Source organism: Lynx rufus, unplaced genomic scaffold (assembly GCF_022079265.1).
Source record: "Lynx rufus isolate CCGP_SWC_20201006 ecotype Redwood Valley unplaced genomic scaffold, mLynRuf1.p SCAF_14, whole genome shotgun sequence".
Taxonomy (NCBI): Eukaryota; Metazoa; Chordata; class Mammalia; order Carnivora; family Felidae; genus Lynx; species Lynx rufus.
The window spans coordinates 31,690,723-31,709,077 of record NW_025814828.1 but is presented as its reverse complement, the minus strand read 5'-3'; the positions used below and the strand labels follow the sequence as shown (position 1 = coordinate 31,709,077).

The following is an 18,355-nucleotide window of genomic DNA, read 5'->3' as shown; positions in this document are numbered from 1 at the left end:
ATGCTTTACATGGTATATGAGATTATCCCTACGGTAATTTTTACAGAATGGCCGATGAATCCCTAAATCTCTAAAAATGCCAATAGCAGGGTAAGAAACAGAGCTCCTGTTTCTGTGGTACCCTTAATGTTTAAGTTCCCCAAATCATGAGAAACACTCCTAACACTAATGCCACATAAGAACACCAGAGCAAACAAAAAGTTTCTAGAGAAAGTTTCTAGAGAAAATAAACCCCTTTGGAGATCTTATTATATAGAGCAGTAGGGAGTGCACCTTGAACTGTCAACCCACTGCACTGGCAGGATGTGCATAGTTTACTGAAAAAAAAAAAAAAAAAAAAAAAAAAACAAGCCACAGAAGACACTAGGGAAATCAATAAGGAATCCAGGAGAAAACCGGATTAAATTCGAAAACCATGTGAAGACAATAAAAACAATATAAATTATAATTAACAAAGTACTTTCAGAATCTCTTTTTTGCAAAGTAGAAAATTTAAAATTGGAATACACAATGTTAGGCTCTGTGTTGACATAAATTACATTATATATAATTACTAACTGGATTACTTATTATTTAAATTTGAAAATATGCAACGTGGATGGAACTGGAGTGTTATGCTAGGTGAAATAAGTCATACAGAGAAAGACAGATACCATATGTTTTCACTCTTATGTGGATCCTGAGAAACTTAACAGAAGACCATGGGGGAGGGGAAGAAAAAAGAAGAGGTTAGAGAGGGAGGGAGCCAAAACATAAGAGACTCTTAAAAACTGAGAACAAACTGAGGGTTGATGGGGGGTGGGAGGGAGGGGAGGGTGGGTGATGGGTATTGAGGAGGGCACCTGTTGGAATGAGCACTGGGTGTTGTATGGAAACCAATTTGACAATAAGTTTCATATACAAAAAAATAAAAAAATAAATTTGAAAATATGTTAAAAATCACTTGCTGAAGAATAAACAACAGGAACTCAAAAAAAAAACTAGCAAAGAAAGTCATTTACATATATGAGCAGTGCAAAATTAATACAGAGAGATATAAAGTTTGTAAACTAATGAAATAAGATTCTTGACTTTGGTAAAAGAAACAATAATTTCCATACCCAACTCCACATTTAGAGTAGGCAATTCCCTGGGACTTTATTTTTATTTATGCATTTATTTACTTTACCTTTTGGCCCCTTTTACCCATTATTTGGATTATTTAAACAAAAGTACTGCCACTGGAAGCTTTATGTTTTTTGTCATACACAAAAGTGAACTTTATTAACACTTATAAACATTATGCTAGAAAATGAGGAAATAAATGGTCTTGGATAAGGAGATTATTGTAAAGATGTAGTTCTCCCCAAATTTGTCTACAGGTTTAATGTAATGGCAATCAAATGTTTACTGAGATTTCTTTGAAACTTGACAAAAAAAATTATTCTAAGTTTTTTCCATAAGGATAAACAGGTGATAAAAGGAAATAAATCATTTATTTATTTATTTATTTATTTATTTTTTTTTTTAATTTTTTTTCAACGTTTTTTTTTTATTTATTTTTGGGACAGAGAGAGACAGAGCATGAACGGGGGAGGGGCAGAGAGAGAGGGAGACACAGAATCGGAAACAGGCTCCAGGCTCCGAGCCGTCAGCCCAGAGCCTGACGCGGGACTCGAACTCACGGACCGCGAGATCGTGACCTGGCTGAAGTCGGACGCTTAACCGACTGCGCCACCCAGGCGCCCCAAGGAAATAAATCATTTAAAAGATCAGGAAAAGAAAGATAGAATAATAAAATGTAAAACTATAGGATTTAAAATGTATAGCACTGGAATAAGACCTAAAATACAGATCTATGTAACAGAATAGATTTTGTCTGAATACAGCCTGCAAAAGTAAATAGCTACAGAATGATTATTATTATTGAATGAGAAGATGGGAAACTTGCTAATTAGATGAGGGGAATCAAATTAGATTATAATTATATAGCAAAAAAGCAAAATCTGGATGAATTAAAGGAGTAAAAGAAAAAGATGTCTATTTACATGTAACTCTTTCCCCATTACAAAGAAGAATATGTAGTTGAATTTTTTGATTGATTTCATTATGTGGGAAGACTGAAAGTGTAGAACCAATGGGAGAAATTAAAAAAAAAGAAAATGTCTCATATAATTAATGGGTAAGTAAAATTAAAATATACGCAGACATATAAATAATACAAATATAATAAAGTTGTTATTTGGCATTCAGGTGATTTTCAACTTTTCAGTATTATAAACAATACAATATTTTGATTCTTTCTTTAAATGATCTCAGCAGAATTGGAACTACTGGGTCAAAAGGGGGCTAATTTCTAAGTTTCTTTATGTATTACACAAACTGCTTTTCAGAAATTATGTTGTGATTTGTATTCCTTGAAGCAGTATGTGTTCAAATTTCACCATGGTTTCAATGAAAAATAAAGACAAAAAGGAAAACAAAAACTTAGGCGGCTGTCATTTAAATCAACATCTATTTGAATATTAGTGACTATGAACATATTTGCAATCATTCTTTGGCCACCTGTACCTACTCTTTGTGAACTGTTCACATTTTTTTTTAAATTTTTTTTTTAACGTTTATTTATTTTTGAGACAGAGAGAGACAGAGCATGAACGGGGGAGGGTCAGAGAGAGGGAGACACAGAATCGGAAACAGGCTCCAGGCTCTGAGCCATCAGCCCAGAGCCTGACGCGGGGCTCGAACTCACGGACCGCGAGATCGTGACCTGGTTGAAGTCGGATGCTTAACCAACTGCGCCACCCAGGCGCCCCTGTTCACATTTTTTTTAATGTTACAAAGAAATTGAAAACAAAGACTTTGAAGTCAGATACAAGGAGGTTCAGCTTCACCCTTAAGCAACTGTCTTGATTTTGTGTAAGTTAATTTTTCTGAATTGTAATCACCTCAATTCAATTAGAATAACACCTACATGATGGAGCTGTATCAAATGAAATAAAATAATGAGACTTAGGATGCTGACATAAATACTAGTACACAGAAAAAAGTCAGGAACCTATTTGTATTGGGATGCTAGTAGTAGTTGCTGATTTCAGTTAGTTTTTTGGTATTAAGATAATTCATATTTTATCATCTTTATCATAACTGTTATGATTAATTTAATGGAATTTTAAAATATTATTTAAGCAAATTAATATTTTTTAAGCTGTAGATTTTTAGGCGACTTCATTATTTCTAATGCCTTAGATATTTTCCTATTCATCAAGGTGCAAGTGGGATGATTAATATAGTGTACAAAGAGATAAACATCCTATAATAAATTTTCAGGGAATTATTAGCTTTGTAAAGATGCAATTATTTTTCATGGTTATGAATAGCTTTAGCATACTATTTATTTTTAATTTTCCAAAACCTTCTTTGACTCACACACTTACGTATTAAGTGGTATGATTTTTGACCATTCACAATCTCAAAGATAAAATATTTTACAAATTGTACTTCTATGTTATGGAATGAAAGCCGGTGAAGACGTAATGAATATATATAAAGGTTATACTATCCATGTGTTTCTATCAACTTGCTAAAATTTGTATCCAAGTTTTTAATTGTATAATTATTATTAAATATGTATTAAGACAACAGACATACAATTTCATCATCTCTGAAATACAAAACCATATAGAAGGACAGAATATAATGCAGAAATCCATACCTTTTGTGTGACTCAGGCCACTAAAACTGAAAGCAGAAGTCTGCCTGAAGAACTTATCCCAGTGATGGTCAAGGATGAGATGCCTGGGCTTTTCCCGACCTAATAAAAATATAAAGAGATATTCTTCAATGTCACATTCAAGAGGAAAAATAGCAGGAGAGACTGAAAGAGAATCAAAACTCCCCTCTAGTGGGAAATTTCTCAGATAATTATTTTTCCAAGTATATTTTAAGATGACATTTAAATGCCATTTTTGAAGAACATAGCCAACATTATAAATGGTTTTCTCTATAATATTATAAAATCAACTCATACATTCTTAGAATTTTAATTTAAACTACTCAAACAATAGATATGAATGAGAGCCTGTTTGAGCCCTCTATCTAAAAATGGCTGGCAGTAGTTAATATTTACATATGCATAAATGAATATGCATTGACAGTAATTTAAACCAATAAATACAAAACCAATTACCCAAAACATACTAGCTACATAACAAGTACTTGCTTTTAGTGCTACCATATATAAAAGATAAAAATTTCTGTCGGCACAAGCATTTATATATAATTTTAAATACACTGTCCTTGGAAAGAAATGTGAGTGCATGATATAACCCCCATGAAGAGGATTTTTGTAACACTTGGTAAAATTGTACATTTATTCACCATTTTGCCCATCAATACTACTTACAGAAATACACCTTAAATACACATCTCAAACATGAAACAATATATACGTAGGGGCATTATTTGTATAGCAATACGTACTGGGGCATTACTTATATATATATGAGTATATATATGTATATATATGTGTGTATATATGTATATATATGTATATCATGTATATTTTTATATAGCAAATTATTAGATACTCCTTTATCCCTACTGTCATTTTGTTTTGCTCTTCAATAAAACTATTGGTGTCTGGAAAAGAATCCACTTATATCTAAACATTTGAATAAAATCACTAACACTGCATTTAAATTTGAATTTAGCAAAAAGAGTAAATAATCTCAAGACTATAGCTATTTTAGTTGAAAAGAAATCAAAACAGCTATATTTTATGCATCGACTACTGCGTCATTCATTTATGTAACTTTTAGGTATATAATCTGTAAGTGATATTTCACAAATAGAATACCACAATGTATATATGTTTTTGTGTATGTATATTACAGATCTAGTAGTTTTGAAATGTGCATATGACAGTTTTCAGCACAAAACAGATGATCAGTATATAATCAGTGACTGAATATTCAATTCCTGCTCTACCAACATATGCCAGCACTGAAATACTCATTTAGGTAGGAATAAAGCTATGAATGAATATAACCCCTGCCATTAACAAGCACAAATTCGCAGGTCTGGAATGTGGTTATATGAGCAAGGGCACACACATACAAATAATGGAGATGTGTCCTTAAATTCCTAATAGGTACATCAGGCCCTAATTTGTAATGTGTTGACTCAAACCCACCCATGGCTACCTTTCCTTTTTCCACCTTTATTCCTGGCTAAATAGGGTGGAACCTTGACAGCAGGGGCTGGAGTGGAGGGCATTATTATTGATCAGAGAGGATTGTGGGAACTGAGTCCACTGATACCAGTCACTGAGCAAGGGTACATGTCGAGGCTGATCAAGGAGGCCAACACAGGAAGTCCAAGCATGTGTTGATGAGGCAGAACCAGGGTCTGATGGCAGAGTTAAAAAGAGAAAGGAGAGATCTGAGGAGCTGAGAAAATGTGAAAGGAGTGGCAGTCAGAGGTATTTCCTGAGGTCCTTTGATTGGATGAAGGGAGGCCTCTTTACTGAGATCTTAAGGGGAAGAAGCAAAAAGAGAGGCAAGTGCAATTCTTTACAGCCTCATCAGTATGGGGCTTTATAAGCACCATCTGTAAGCAGACAACTTAGAATGCCAGTTAGGTGGCCCTGGAGAAGACAGCTAGACGTGATGAGTTCAAGACACTGTTCAATCACTTACTCACTGCATGGTTTTGGGAAATTTCTAAGCCTCAGGTTCCGTATCTGAGAAGTCTCCAAGAGTCTTTTTTTTTTTTTTAATTTTTTTTTCAACGTTTATTTATTTTTGGGACAGAGAGAGACAGAGCATGAACAGGGGAGGGGCAGAGAGAGAGGGAGACACAGAATCGGAAACAGGCTCCAGGCTCTGAGCCATCAGCCCAGAGCCCGACGCGGGGCTAGAACTCACGGACCGCGAGATCGTGACCTGGCTGAAGTCGGACGCTTAACCGACTGCGCCACCCAGGCGCCCCTCCAAGAGTCTTTTTTTAAAGATTGGGTATAGTCACATTTACAGAGCTCAAGCCTGGTACAAAAGTGAGTGTATAACAAATGCGAGCGCCCTAGGTTATTTGAAGCTTTTGTGAAGTAGTATCCTGCTCCTCATGGGACTCATTAAAGGTCTGTTTTGGAGATGTCTCTACTATTCTCTTAGCGTTTAGGCCATCTCCCCTCTAGCCTCCCTATCCCACCCACCATTTAAAGGTTGCATGAAGTAAGATATGAATAGACCCCTGGAATATAATCTTTTCAACACCTTGCCTTGTGTAATGTTCAACTGAAAAAAACTTAGAGACAGGGCGCCTGGGTGGCTCAGTCGGTTAAATGTCCAACTTCGGCTCCAGTCATGATCATGATCATGATCAAGTCATGATCACAGTTTGTGGGTTCAAGCCCTGCATCAGGCTCTGTGCTGGCAGCTCAGAGCCTGGAGCCTGCTTCAGACTCTGTGTCTCCCTCCCTGTCTGCTCCTTCCCCACTCGCACTCTCTCCCTCAAAAATAAATAAACATTAATTTTTAAAAAAAAAAAGCTTAGACACAACACACAATAGAATTAAAGAATTAAATAGAATTTAATGAAATAGAATAAAAGATTCTTAAATGTCAAAGGGCAGCATTTCTGAAATAAGTTATTAAAATGGAAATCGCTAAAATCTCAGCAGAAGAAAAGACATTAGACAATTGGCAATATAAAAGTTTGAGAATGAGTTTGCAATTCTAAAAACATTGCCTTCTTGGAAAAACAGTGCATTCTGAAAGATATCTTTTCCTATATATCTTGTATATCTATTATATCTATCTATCTATCTATCTATCTATCTATCTATCTATCTATCTATCTTTCTATTGAAAGAGAAATCAGGAACGCTGGATCTGAAATACTGTGAGACTTCTCTCACTCAGCAACCACCAAGTTGGTGTTATGAGTCTTGCTACCAACTTCTGTAAGGGGATTCTGTGAATTCTGTAGCATCTGTAGAAACGATGATCTCTTCTTTTGAAAGATAGCAAGGGATTGCACAGTCCTTTCATGAAATAATTTTAAGATATTTTCAAATATTTAAATTAGAAGGTCTTAATTTAGTACCTTTTTAAATTAGTATATTTGGCATACATGTTAAATATTTTTATCCTTATTGTCAGTCATGTTTTCTTGTGGTCCCTTCAATAATTCAAGCCAAATTATGAGGCCCAGTCGCCAAGAATATGAATATAAGACACGAACATGGTGGCTAGAAAAAAAACAGAACCCACAACAGAAAGAAGGAAGAGGTTATGACAGAGAGAGAGAGACAGAGACAGAGACAGAGACAGGGAGAGACAGAGACAGAGACAGAGAGAGAGAGAGAGAGGGACTTCAGTACTAAGAAAAGGAAAGGAGAAATATTTTCATAAAGGAAAGGGTGAAAGTGAAAAAAGGAAAGATACCAGAGGTTGGTGTCATTCTTGGTCCCTGGTCTCCTCAGGTTGAAGGAAGGGGGAGTATCTGAGGGTCTAAACATTTACTCAAGAGAGAGCAAGTTTATTAAAAATACTGTTTTAAAATACAAACCGGGTGGCTCAGTTGGTTGACTGTCTGACCTTTGGTTTTGGCTCAGGCTGTGATCTCATGGTTTGTAGGTTCAAGCCCTGCATCGGGATTTGCACTGACAGTGCAGAGCCTGCTTGGAATTCTGTCCCTCTCTTTCTCTCCCTCTCCAGTTAGTGATCTTGCTCTCTCTCCCAGAATTAATAAATACATATTTAAAAAAATACAAAAGACTAATAAGTCTTTCATTGTCAAGCTTACTGTTTTTTCCTGTTATATATCAAAAGTGTTTCAGACCAATTAAAGAAAAAAAACAAGCCACAAATTACTTCATAATTTATTCAAAAAATTTTTATGTTTATTTATTTTTGAGAGAGAGAGAGACAGACAGACAGATAGACAGAACCTGAGCGGGGGAGGGGCAGAGAGAGTGAGGGAGACACAGAATCTGAAGCAGGCTCCAGGCTCTGAGCTGGCAGCAACAGATCCCAATGCCGGGCTCGAACTCACGGACCGTGAGATCATGACCGGAAGTCAGACACTTAACCTACTGAGCCACCCAGGCACCCTACATAATTTATTTTTTAATGTTAACGATCTTGATCCAATATGTTTTTATAACATTCACATCCTTCTGAAGTGATTTGCCTGCAATTGTCTTGAAAATTCCATTTCTTGGACAGATCCATTTATCAGCCTTGTATGTTGTTCCCACACCAGGAATTCCGAACCCCAGAAGTGGTACGAACTTCAGAAGGGTATTTTCTTGGTGCCTAGCTAAATTTGTAGTTTCTAATTCCAGCCAAATGCCTTTTGTATTTTAATTTTGTCAGCTCCACCCTCCATTCCCTGCAGCAATTACTTTAAATCACTGTGCTACTCTTCAAATCTACTCTGTCACTGGTCGTCAGATAAAAATATAAATGTAACCGCACTTAATTCCAAAGCCCTTCTAGCACCCTAACAATTTATCTACAGCCACGTTTGTTTTACCCTACCTCCACCTGTCCAAAGGTAGAAATGCCCCTCTTGTTCAAGGCTATTCCTTCTCCTTCAAGTCTGATCCCGGTCCTCCCAGAGCCATACCCATCAGTTAAGCCCTACCTCTTTTACAGCTTTAACTTCTGCTCAATCCTGTCTTCTTCTTTCTGCCTATACAAATGCTCATGTCTTCCATATTAAAATGCTGACTTCCTTGAGTCTATAATCAACTTTTTTTTTTTTAAAGAAAACTTTTTTAAAAAGTATTTATTTTTGAGAGAGAGAGAGAGAGAGAGCATGTGCAGGAGGGGCAGAGAGGGAGAGAGAGGATTCAAAGTGGGCTCCACACTGATAGAGCACCCGATGCAGGGGTGAACTCAAACTGCAAGATCATGACCTGAGCAGAAGTCGGACGCTTAACTGACTGAGCCGCCCAGGCGCCCCTACAACCACCTTTTGCTAATTACTGACGTGTCTCTCCTTCTCATCACAGCCAAGGTCTTCACAAGACAATTGTACATTAGATGACGGTATGTTCTTAATTTTTACTTAATTATTTTATACCAAGAGCAGGAGGAGGTGATCAGGAAAGACAAAAACTTCAACAAGTAAACGATGCTGTTCAGCTTCAGCATTAATCAAAAAATAGTAATTTGCATTCATGATAAAATACAATCTGCCTCTATCAGATTGATGGAGATTAAGGAGAATGCTACTAGTCAGGGTTTACAAGGTTCAGGAAAAGAGGGAATGTCTGTAATTGACTCCTCATAGGAGCATGAATTGCAACAGTACAACCATCCTGGAGAGTAACTTGGTTATTTATATCAAAAACCTTAACATGTATGCATTCCTTTTGGCCTAACAATTGAGCTTCATAAAATGAATTATGCCAGCAGTAGTAGTGTTAGTCGATGTAGTAATAATATTTGAAAAGAGAAAATTAGTAATGTCCAATATTAGATTTAAAATGTGCTTCAGAAAACTTATAAAGAGTTGGTTTCGATTTTAGAACCTCATTATTTGGTCTTTTAATAAAAAGTGATCAGAAACTCTACAAGATCTAACTTAAAAACATGTATTTGTAACATGACATGGAAAAAAAACTCAAGTTTTGTTAGACCCAGAATTTAATCCAAATATGCTATTTATAAAGAAAAGAGGGTGCATCCATTGTGGAACACAGTGTGAAGTTTCCTCAAAAAGTTAAAAATAGAACTACCCTATGATCCGCTATAATCACACTACTGGGTATTTACCAAAAAAATACAAAACCACTAATTCAAAGGGATACTTGCACACCTATGTTTATATGATGATGATACTGAGTGATATATGAAATTACTGAATCACTATCTTGTGGATCTGAAACTAAGAGAACACTGTATGTTAGCTATATGGGAATTAAAATTTTTAAAAAGGAAGAAAAGTGGGAAATGAAACAAAATCAGAATACTAGAATTTCTAAAAACTTTTAAGGAATAAGCATTGGCATAGTTGAGTCAGGTCATAAAAATCTTACAAATCTACTAATTTACATATTTGGTTTTACAGATAAAATTGGAAGAAATTGACTTGGTACAGAGATTTCTAATTTCTTTTTTTTTTAATTTTTTTAAATGTTTATCTATTTTTGAAGGATAAAGAGACAGAGCGTGAGTGGGGGAGGGGCAGAGAGAGAAAGGGAGACACAGAATCTGAAGCAGGCTCCAGGCTCTGAGCTGTTAGCACAGAGCCTAATGTGGGGCTTGAACTCATAAGCTGTGAGATCATGACCTGAGCTGAAATCTATGCTTAACTGACTGAGCCACCCAGGCACCCCTAGACGTCTAATTTCTGATTCTGGCTCCACCATTTGTAAGCTGTGATTTCAGCCAAGATACTTCATCTCTCACATGTTGTTTTCTCTTTTACAAAATGATGGTGTTGAAACAGCTAATGGATTCCTAAAGTGTCCATTATCTCTAAAATGCTTGGATTCTGTGATAAAACAGGTTTCATTAATAATTACAAAATAACATATGTAATATATATTTAAAAAAACTTACTTGTTAGTATGATATCGATTAGAACATCTTCCTTGGTGGGATTTTGGAAAGTTATAACAACAGATGATTGAAGACTGAGGTATGCGGTTATTCTTTTTATGTCTATAGGCTGGGGGAATAGTCCTATTCCAGAGAGGAAGAATCTCCATTCTGTAAACTGTTTAAAGATAAACATTCATGATACATATATCCTAATCATGTACATCTTATTGGCAACACTTAGTAAATGTAATATGCATAAAAATCTTGGCAGGTAAGAGACATTTTGTTGTTAATATTAATATGCAGTTATATTTTTCCTTTCTTTTCCAAATTCTTTTTGATTTCACTGAAATTTCAGTGTATTTCTACACTTAAAAAAAGGGGCAAAAGACCCAGACTCAAAATATTAAACATATTTCTATGCATAAAAGTTTATTTATAGCAACATAAAAGAGAAATCTTAATGAAAACCTTGCATTTCTATTCAAGGTTTTTTAAGAAATCAATTTGTCTAGCAAACTGGGTACTAAATACTGCATGAAGTTTCCAAAATCTTAGGGTGAATTTCAAATGAAATTCAGATAGTTATCACATGAAGGCAAAGATGGTGAGGCACAGATTGAAGCCCCATTAAAAGGAAGTGTGCACAATTGCATGGCATATTATTTATCCCCACCGTCTAGTACAGTGTACGTTCTGGTAGGACAAGATGGGGAGAAGAGCTCAAAAATTATGTGAAGGAGATCACACGTAGCCATTGTTCTTATCTGGGTTTCGTAAGCCTGTAAAGCACTGTTTGAAAATGTTCCCTTTGTGTTCATTTAGAATGAAAGTCCCGAAAGTACAGCAGACTCTGACTCAGTTCTCTGCACTGAATACTTTGCTAATGTTACAGATGAATAAGGAGGTCACTAAATGAAAACCAACACAAAATAACCTAGTTTATAATGTATTAAACTACATAGATGTGTCCAAGCCTAAATTCCAACAAAAGAGGGAAACTTTTAAGACTGTTTCAAATGAGGATAGGTGATGAAGTAAATCCATAAAATGCTGTGTCTGCGTAGGAAGGATTAAAGGGAAGTTTTACCTGCATTTATCTTCAGATGACTGCATTACTTTTAGTTAGACATTTTACTAACAACATACAAGTACACTATGTTTTCACTTATGATGTCCTACCTTGATTACACACAACTGAATGACTGGGATTAAGCATCAGGGTTCAATTACATTAACAACTGTTTTACATAAATTACTTACTTCTTTTGGCTACTTGATAAAATTCAATCCTGAAGGACAGAAATAAAGTTACTTTAAACCACTGGGAGTGAACCAAACTACAAAAACAAGGAGGCCAATGTCAGTGTGTTCATGTTTTGCCATATGGCCTGGAATACTGGAACTTCTAAATTAAACCATATCCCATATTACTGAACGCTAGTATCCAACAACTGCTCTGGCATTGCTTAAATTATCCCCTTGGGTTCAGGGAGGGGAAACTAAAGAGTATCCAAATGAACATGTGCATTAAAAAATAGTGACATATTTAGCCCATCTTTATCTCTAACTTTTTTGAATGAAGACACAGCAAACCCTTTAAAGATCCAATTCCCATGTTTCTGAAAGATAATTAGTGGAGGTAAAAGATAGCAAATCTCGCTTACACACTAAGCAGAGCTCAAGGACAATACAGCCTCCTAAGAATTAACAAAGTTTTCATAGACACAGGCTGCAAGAATCACAGATTCATGCTGGGTAATCAAACCAGTCTGACTTTATGTCTTCTTTCATTTTTGCTATTCTGACCTCTAGATACAGCAAGTCACACGATCAAATATGAATGAAATAATGGCAACTATGTGAAAATAAAATTAAAACAACTGAAAACCAAGAAAGAAAATCTAAGAACATCAGTCTGGTCTCTAAGAGAAGGCCTGATTGCCAGGTTTGCAGCCTACTATTGTTGCTCTTATTCCGTTACACTGTAACACAATCTCATTTAGAGACTCTGGTAGCATATTTACAGTAGTTCCTGATATTTACAGTAGTGAAGCCCTAGGCAAAGTAACCTCAGGATTCAAAATGCGCACAAACAACTTTAGAGCGAAGTTGGAGTTTTACAAAGCAGGGGCTCTTTACCTGGCTCCAAACCGGAAATGAATGAAATGAATGATAAACTACAGCCACTTCCTTTAGTTCAACAAGGACAAACGATCAGAAATAGTTCAAATTTATCATATAAGGACTGACATTTGTAGACTTTAGATTAAGCAGCTACTCATTTGTGTGTGCCAGGTCAACTACATAAGAGAGGGATAGAAACCTACATTAGTGTTTCCCTAATGGTTAAAAGTTACTGTGTACTCTTAGAAAAGTAAAACCTTTAACTTTATTTTTAAAAATATCTTCTTTAGATGGCTACATATAAATAATACCATATACCATATTTCCAGAAGTTCATTCAATTAATACTTTCCAAGAAACTGTTTTTGCTGGCTAAACAGCTAAACACAGTTTTTGCTGTGTGGATGAATTAGATAAAAGAGGAAGTCCCGAATGATTCAGGGATAAAATGAAAAAGAATGGCAAAGAAAATAAAAAGGAAAGGCAAGAAAAATCTTAACAAGGCAGCACATTGAAAAAGTTGAAGGGGTCTGCATCCGGGAGCTGAAAGGATAAATGAATTATTGATTTAAATCTAACCACAGGTAAATCTTTGGAGATGTGCTACAACTTCGAAGGAGATGCTCAGGGTGACTGAAATCAAGCACCAGTGTTAATCTGAGTTACAAAAGTTGTGTTGATTACATACTTGTTTAAGTTCTTTTGTGTTTGATACAGAATTTCACGGGGTGCCTGGTTGGCTCAGAGGGTTGAGTCCGAGTTGGGTTCAGGTCATGATCTCATGGTTCACGAGTTCGAGCCCCGCGTCAGGCTCTGTGCTGACGGCTCAAAGCCTGAACCCTCCTTCAGAGTCTGTGTCTCCCTCTCTCTCTGCCCCTCCCCCACTTGTTCTCTCTGTCTCTCAAAAATAAATAAACATTAAAAAAAATTAAAAACAAAAGAATTTGACATTCAATTTCTAGGCTAGGATTTTCTAAAGCTGAGATGTAGAACTGAAAGTAGAGTTGCACTGCTGATGTGTCAGAATCTTTGAATTGATACAATTTCCACCAGAAATGCAAGCAACTAAATTGTCCCTAACGATTAAGATGAAGGGGCCAGGCCCACTATGAAGCAATGATTTAAAAGATCTGCCTTGTGGGGTGCCTGGATGGCTCAGTTGGTTAAGTGTCCAGCTCTTGGTTTTGGCTCGGGTCATGATCTCATGGTTTGTGTGTTCAAGCCCTGCATTGGACTCTTTGCTGAGAGAGAGAGAGAAAAACACAGCATGAGCGGGGGAGGGACAGACAGAAAGGGAGACACAGAATCTGAAGCAGACTCCAGGATTCAAGCTGTCAGCACAGAGCCTGACGTGGGGCTCTAAGCCACGAACTGTGAGATCATGACCTGAGCCGAAGTTGGACGCTTAAGTAACTGAGCCATCCAGGCGCCCCTGAAAGTAGCTTCTTTAGACACCTCCACATGCACAATGTATACTGCATTTCCAAAAGTTCATTTAATTAATAATTTACAATCCACTTGTTTCACTTGCAAAAAATGTGAAATGAATGAATTACATTTACTTATTTATTGATTTTGAAATTTAATTGACTTTACTTGGTCCAAGAATACTTTGTCATACCTGAGCACAGTGGAAGATGATAGAAGCTTGATGACCAGTTCTTCCAAGAGCAGAAGGACAGAAATGAACAGATACCTCTTTGGTGGAGTGAGGAGGTATGGTCAGCTGTGTAAATTTAGAGAGAAAAAGAAAGAGAAAGAAAAATCGATACTTTTATTTGAGTCAGCACCTTTGCATGCTAGGTATATGCCAGACTGATATTCACGTGATTAGTGTGTTACCTTGTACACATTATCCGTTCCCAGTATGCCTGCTTGGGGCATACTGGTATAACAGCCATGGTAAACAGTGTTTAGTGGTGTTTGCACCATGTTCTTCTCCCAGACAATGACCACATGGAGTCACTTGCTCTATACGAGGAAAGCAGGATTAGGTTTTAAAGCTGAGTAAGAACCCTGAATAGTAGAAATATTTAAGAACCCATAGCTTATTGATCATCCTGATACATGTTAAACCTCTGGAAACCTAACTTGTAGCTTTGGCGATGTCAAACGAAATGAACTGATTCTAAGCATAGATGTAAGGAAGGCTTCTTTAGTGTACAATGAAGTGTTCCTTTTTGTCCGATCACATTCACATTCCAGGTGTGACCTGTTAGAATAACTTGAGTCTGAACAGTATTAGAATGAGTCACCTCTTTAGAGATTGTGAAAGCCAGCAAGTCCATCACAATATAATAAGGATTTGAGTACCTGGGTAATCACAATGCTATACCGTGAATAATATAATATCTAACATCAACACTTACAGAATGATAAAATGAGAGGGCACATGTCTGAAAAGTAAGTTTATTTTTTTCACTACTGTATTTTGCCAGATAACTTTTGAAAATGTAAAACTGTAAAATAGCAGTGACATTCAAATCCTTGTAGAAGGTAGTACTTAGTGCTTAATAATAATGTTCTGATCATGACCATGAAATACAAATACAAACACAAACTTAATTTTATATTTAGAACAGAGGCAGCTCCTTACTAGATATATGTATGGTTTATCTACAGCAAATATTTATATCTTAGGTTGGCTCTCCCTCTGACAGTTAATCACTTAAGTTCATGCACACATAAGGAATATAAATTAATTTCAATATCAACCTTAGTAAAAAAAATAAGAAAAGTTGTATTTCATATTTTCTTTCAATTTAACAAATATGAAAAAAGTTCTCTCTCTCTCTCTATATATATACATATATATGTATAATATATGTATAATATATATATATAAAATCATCTATTTCATTGGAAAAATTATATAGTACTACATTAACTTGGATTTTAATTCTAGTTCTACCACTTACTGACCACATGGGTTTTTTTTAGCCTCTCTGGCCTCAGATTCCTCTTCACTAAATATATGTCAGAAACATGCGGTGAAGATAGAGGTAGTGTATACAACCAAGCGGTAACTCAATAAAATTCCCTTATTTCCACCTGAAATTCACTGAAAAATCCCATGTTACAAGAAGGAAAGATAAACGCCACTGGTTGGAATTTATCTGCAGCAAATATACTGGCTTAGTATACTGGGATATAGACAATATATTAAATATAGGACCTTTGTGAAACTTAAAAACATTTAATTACAAACAAGTGTCATCACGATAACTGATGCCAATACGTGAGCTTAAACTGGATCTTAATTCAAGAGAGAAAGATAATTGAGGCAGGTGAATAAACTCAAATTTGGACAGAATACTAGATGATGTGGGAGATTAATTACACTATTAAGAAATATAATCTGAAGTATTTAGTGTTGAAATAGCACAATGCCTACAACTTACCTTCAGACTGAACATTAAGAAATGCAAGAGAAAGAGAGAGAGAAAAATATAGCAAGTCATTAATATAAGAACCAAGGTAGAAGGTGTAAGTTTGTGCATTGTATTAGTCTTTCAACTTCTCTATATGTTTGAAAATTTTTATAATATATAGTTGAAGGGAAACAAGTTTTTATATCATTATTTACCTTGATAATAAGTCTATGCTTACTTATTGAAGCATTTATGAGTAATCATCAATATTTTAAAATCTTTACTTATGTAAACATGAATTCTATGCAACCAAGCCAAGAATAAAGTTAGATATGTGTGTGGGTGTGTGTCTCCCTTTCTAGTATATAGTTATATGTACGATATGTATTATATAGTATATATATATTATAGTTACCACTAGTATGTGCTCCTATTTGTTCTATGATATATAGTAGTATTTTTCTCATCTATAAATTTATTTTTGAGTTGTTTCCCAGTATTCAAGTTAAGTACATATTCAGGGCTCAAGAATATTTTATAAGTGTATAAAAGAATGAACATACTAGAAACCATGGTTAAAATGTTAAAGAAGGAGACGCCTGGATGGCTTACTCAGTTAAGCATCTGACTCTTGATTTTGGCTCAGGACAAGATCTCAAAATTCATGAGTTAGAGCCCCGTGTCAGGCTATGTGCTGACAGCATGGAGCCTGCTTGGGATTCTCTCTCTCTCTCTCTCTCTCTCTCTCCCTCTTTCTCTCTCTCTCTCTCTCAAAATAAACAAATAAACATTTTAAAATGTTAAAGCAGAAGCTATATGCTTCATTATGCAATATACTGCATTTGTTTTCCCCCGGACTAAAGTTTATATTCTTCTGCAAAAATAATGATATAAAAGATATAAGAAGCACCACTTTCTAATGAGAAATTTCAGTTATTTGTAAACTATATCCTGACCACCATATTCTGGCTAATTTATGGAGAATATAGTGTTAAGTAATATAAGCATGTGTGTATAGTTATTCTAAGATTAAACTACATACAATTTTAGCAATACCATACTTAGTGATATCTCATTTGACACACTATGGCAGTTAAGAACTAATTTCATATCGTGGTATTATTAGCTGGTAACCAGTGATTTACAAGAGACAGGTATTAAGATATAAATGAAATCACATAGATTTCTTAAACAATCATTAAACAGCAAAGAGTAAAAGCCTTTACTAAAATACCATATCTACTTAGTAGGGCTTCATGATTTAGTGTGAGATCCTCTGAAGAAAATAATCTATCACAATTACCATTTTGAAGTTTACCTGAAAACACGGTTTTGGTATTCACTGTACATATTTGGTATCATATGTTTGTAAACAAAGATATTGCTGCTAAACCTTTAGATTTTGTTTTGTTACTTGTGGGAGGAGAAAAGTGACTGGGGCCCACTGACTGGTTCTAGTCGCTGCTAGGGATCAAGGAATGAGAAAATGGGATAGAGAAAGGAGAGAGGGTGAGAGCTGTCCACACTGTTTACCAGTGGGGGAGGGGAGGTGGGCAGGAACTCAAGAAGGGCTGGAAGGCTGCCTCCTGGGACCCTGGAAACACAGGACTGCTGAGTCAAAATCATACTACTAGGAAATTATTCCCAAATCTGATTCCTAAAATGGTCAAAAATAAAGCACAATCAGTTTATTTAGAGTTCAGTGATCATGAGTATGACTCTAGCATAGAGAATTTTAAAATTTTAGATGGACACGATATTGGTTTTTTTTGATAAATTAAAATTAGGGGGGATATATATGTATATAAATTCTATTTTTAAATTTTAAGCATTTAAAACCTTATGAATAAATCAAATGCTAATATTCCATGGTGTCCCAAACTCAGTATTGGAAAATGCTCTAGTAGTGGTAGGTAACTTGGCTTTCCAAATATACTTACCACCGATCTGTGAACATCCAAGACAAAATTTTCAGGATTACTGTTTGTTGCTTGCAATTCTAAGGTTTCGTGTGTGGGATTAACTAAAGAAATCATCTGAGCCATGCACCTGGGAGGAAACACAAAGCCAGTAAACTTGTTCAATGATAATTTTATAAACGTGATGACTATTAATGGGTTGAACTGCATACCCAAAAAAGATATATTTAAGTTCTCACTCCCAATAACTCAGAATGTGACCTGATCTGGAAATAGGGTCACTGCAGGTATAATTAGGTAAGATGTGATCATACTGGAGTAGGGTGGCCCTTAATCCACTATGACTGGTGTCCATATAAGAAGATAATGTGAAGACACATGAGAAAATGGCCATATAGCA

The 18,355-nt window shown here is 35.6% G+C and overlaps 1 protein-coding gene across 1 annotated transcript in view; it reads right to left on the bottom strand.

Moving 5' to 3' along the window:
• CFAP47 (cilia and flagella associated protein 47) overlaps window positions 1–18,355 on the bottom strand; it is a 544,467-nt gene that overhangs the window by 96,703 nt on the left and 429,409 nt on the right. Inside the window, exons 56-59 of the mRNA XM_047075775.1 lie at window positions 17,977–18,085; window positions 14,287–14,391; window positions 10,557–10,713; window positions 3,695–3,793 (exon numbers count right to left, since the gene is read on the bottom strand). Of these exons, the coding sequence (XP_046931731.1) occupies window positions 3,695–3,793; window positions 10,557–10,713; window positions 14,287–14,391; window positions 17,977–18,085 (470 nt within the window). The remainder of the gene's footprint in view (window positions 1–3,694; window positions 3,794–10,556; window positions 10,714–14,286; window positions 14,392–17,976; window positions 18,086–18,355) is intronic.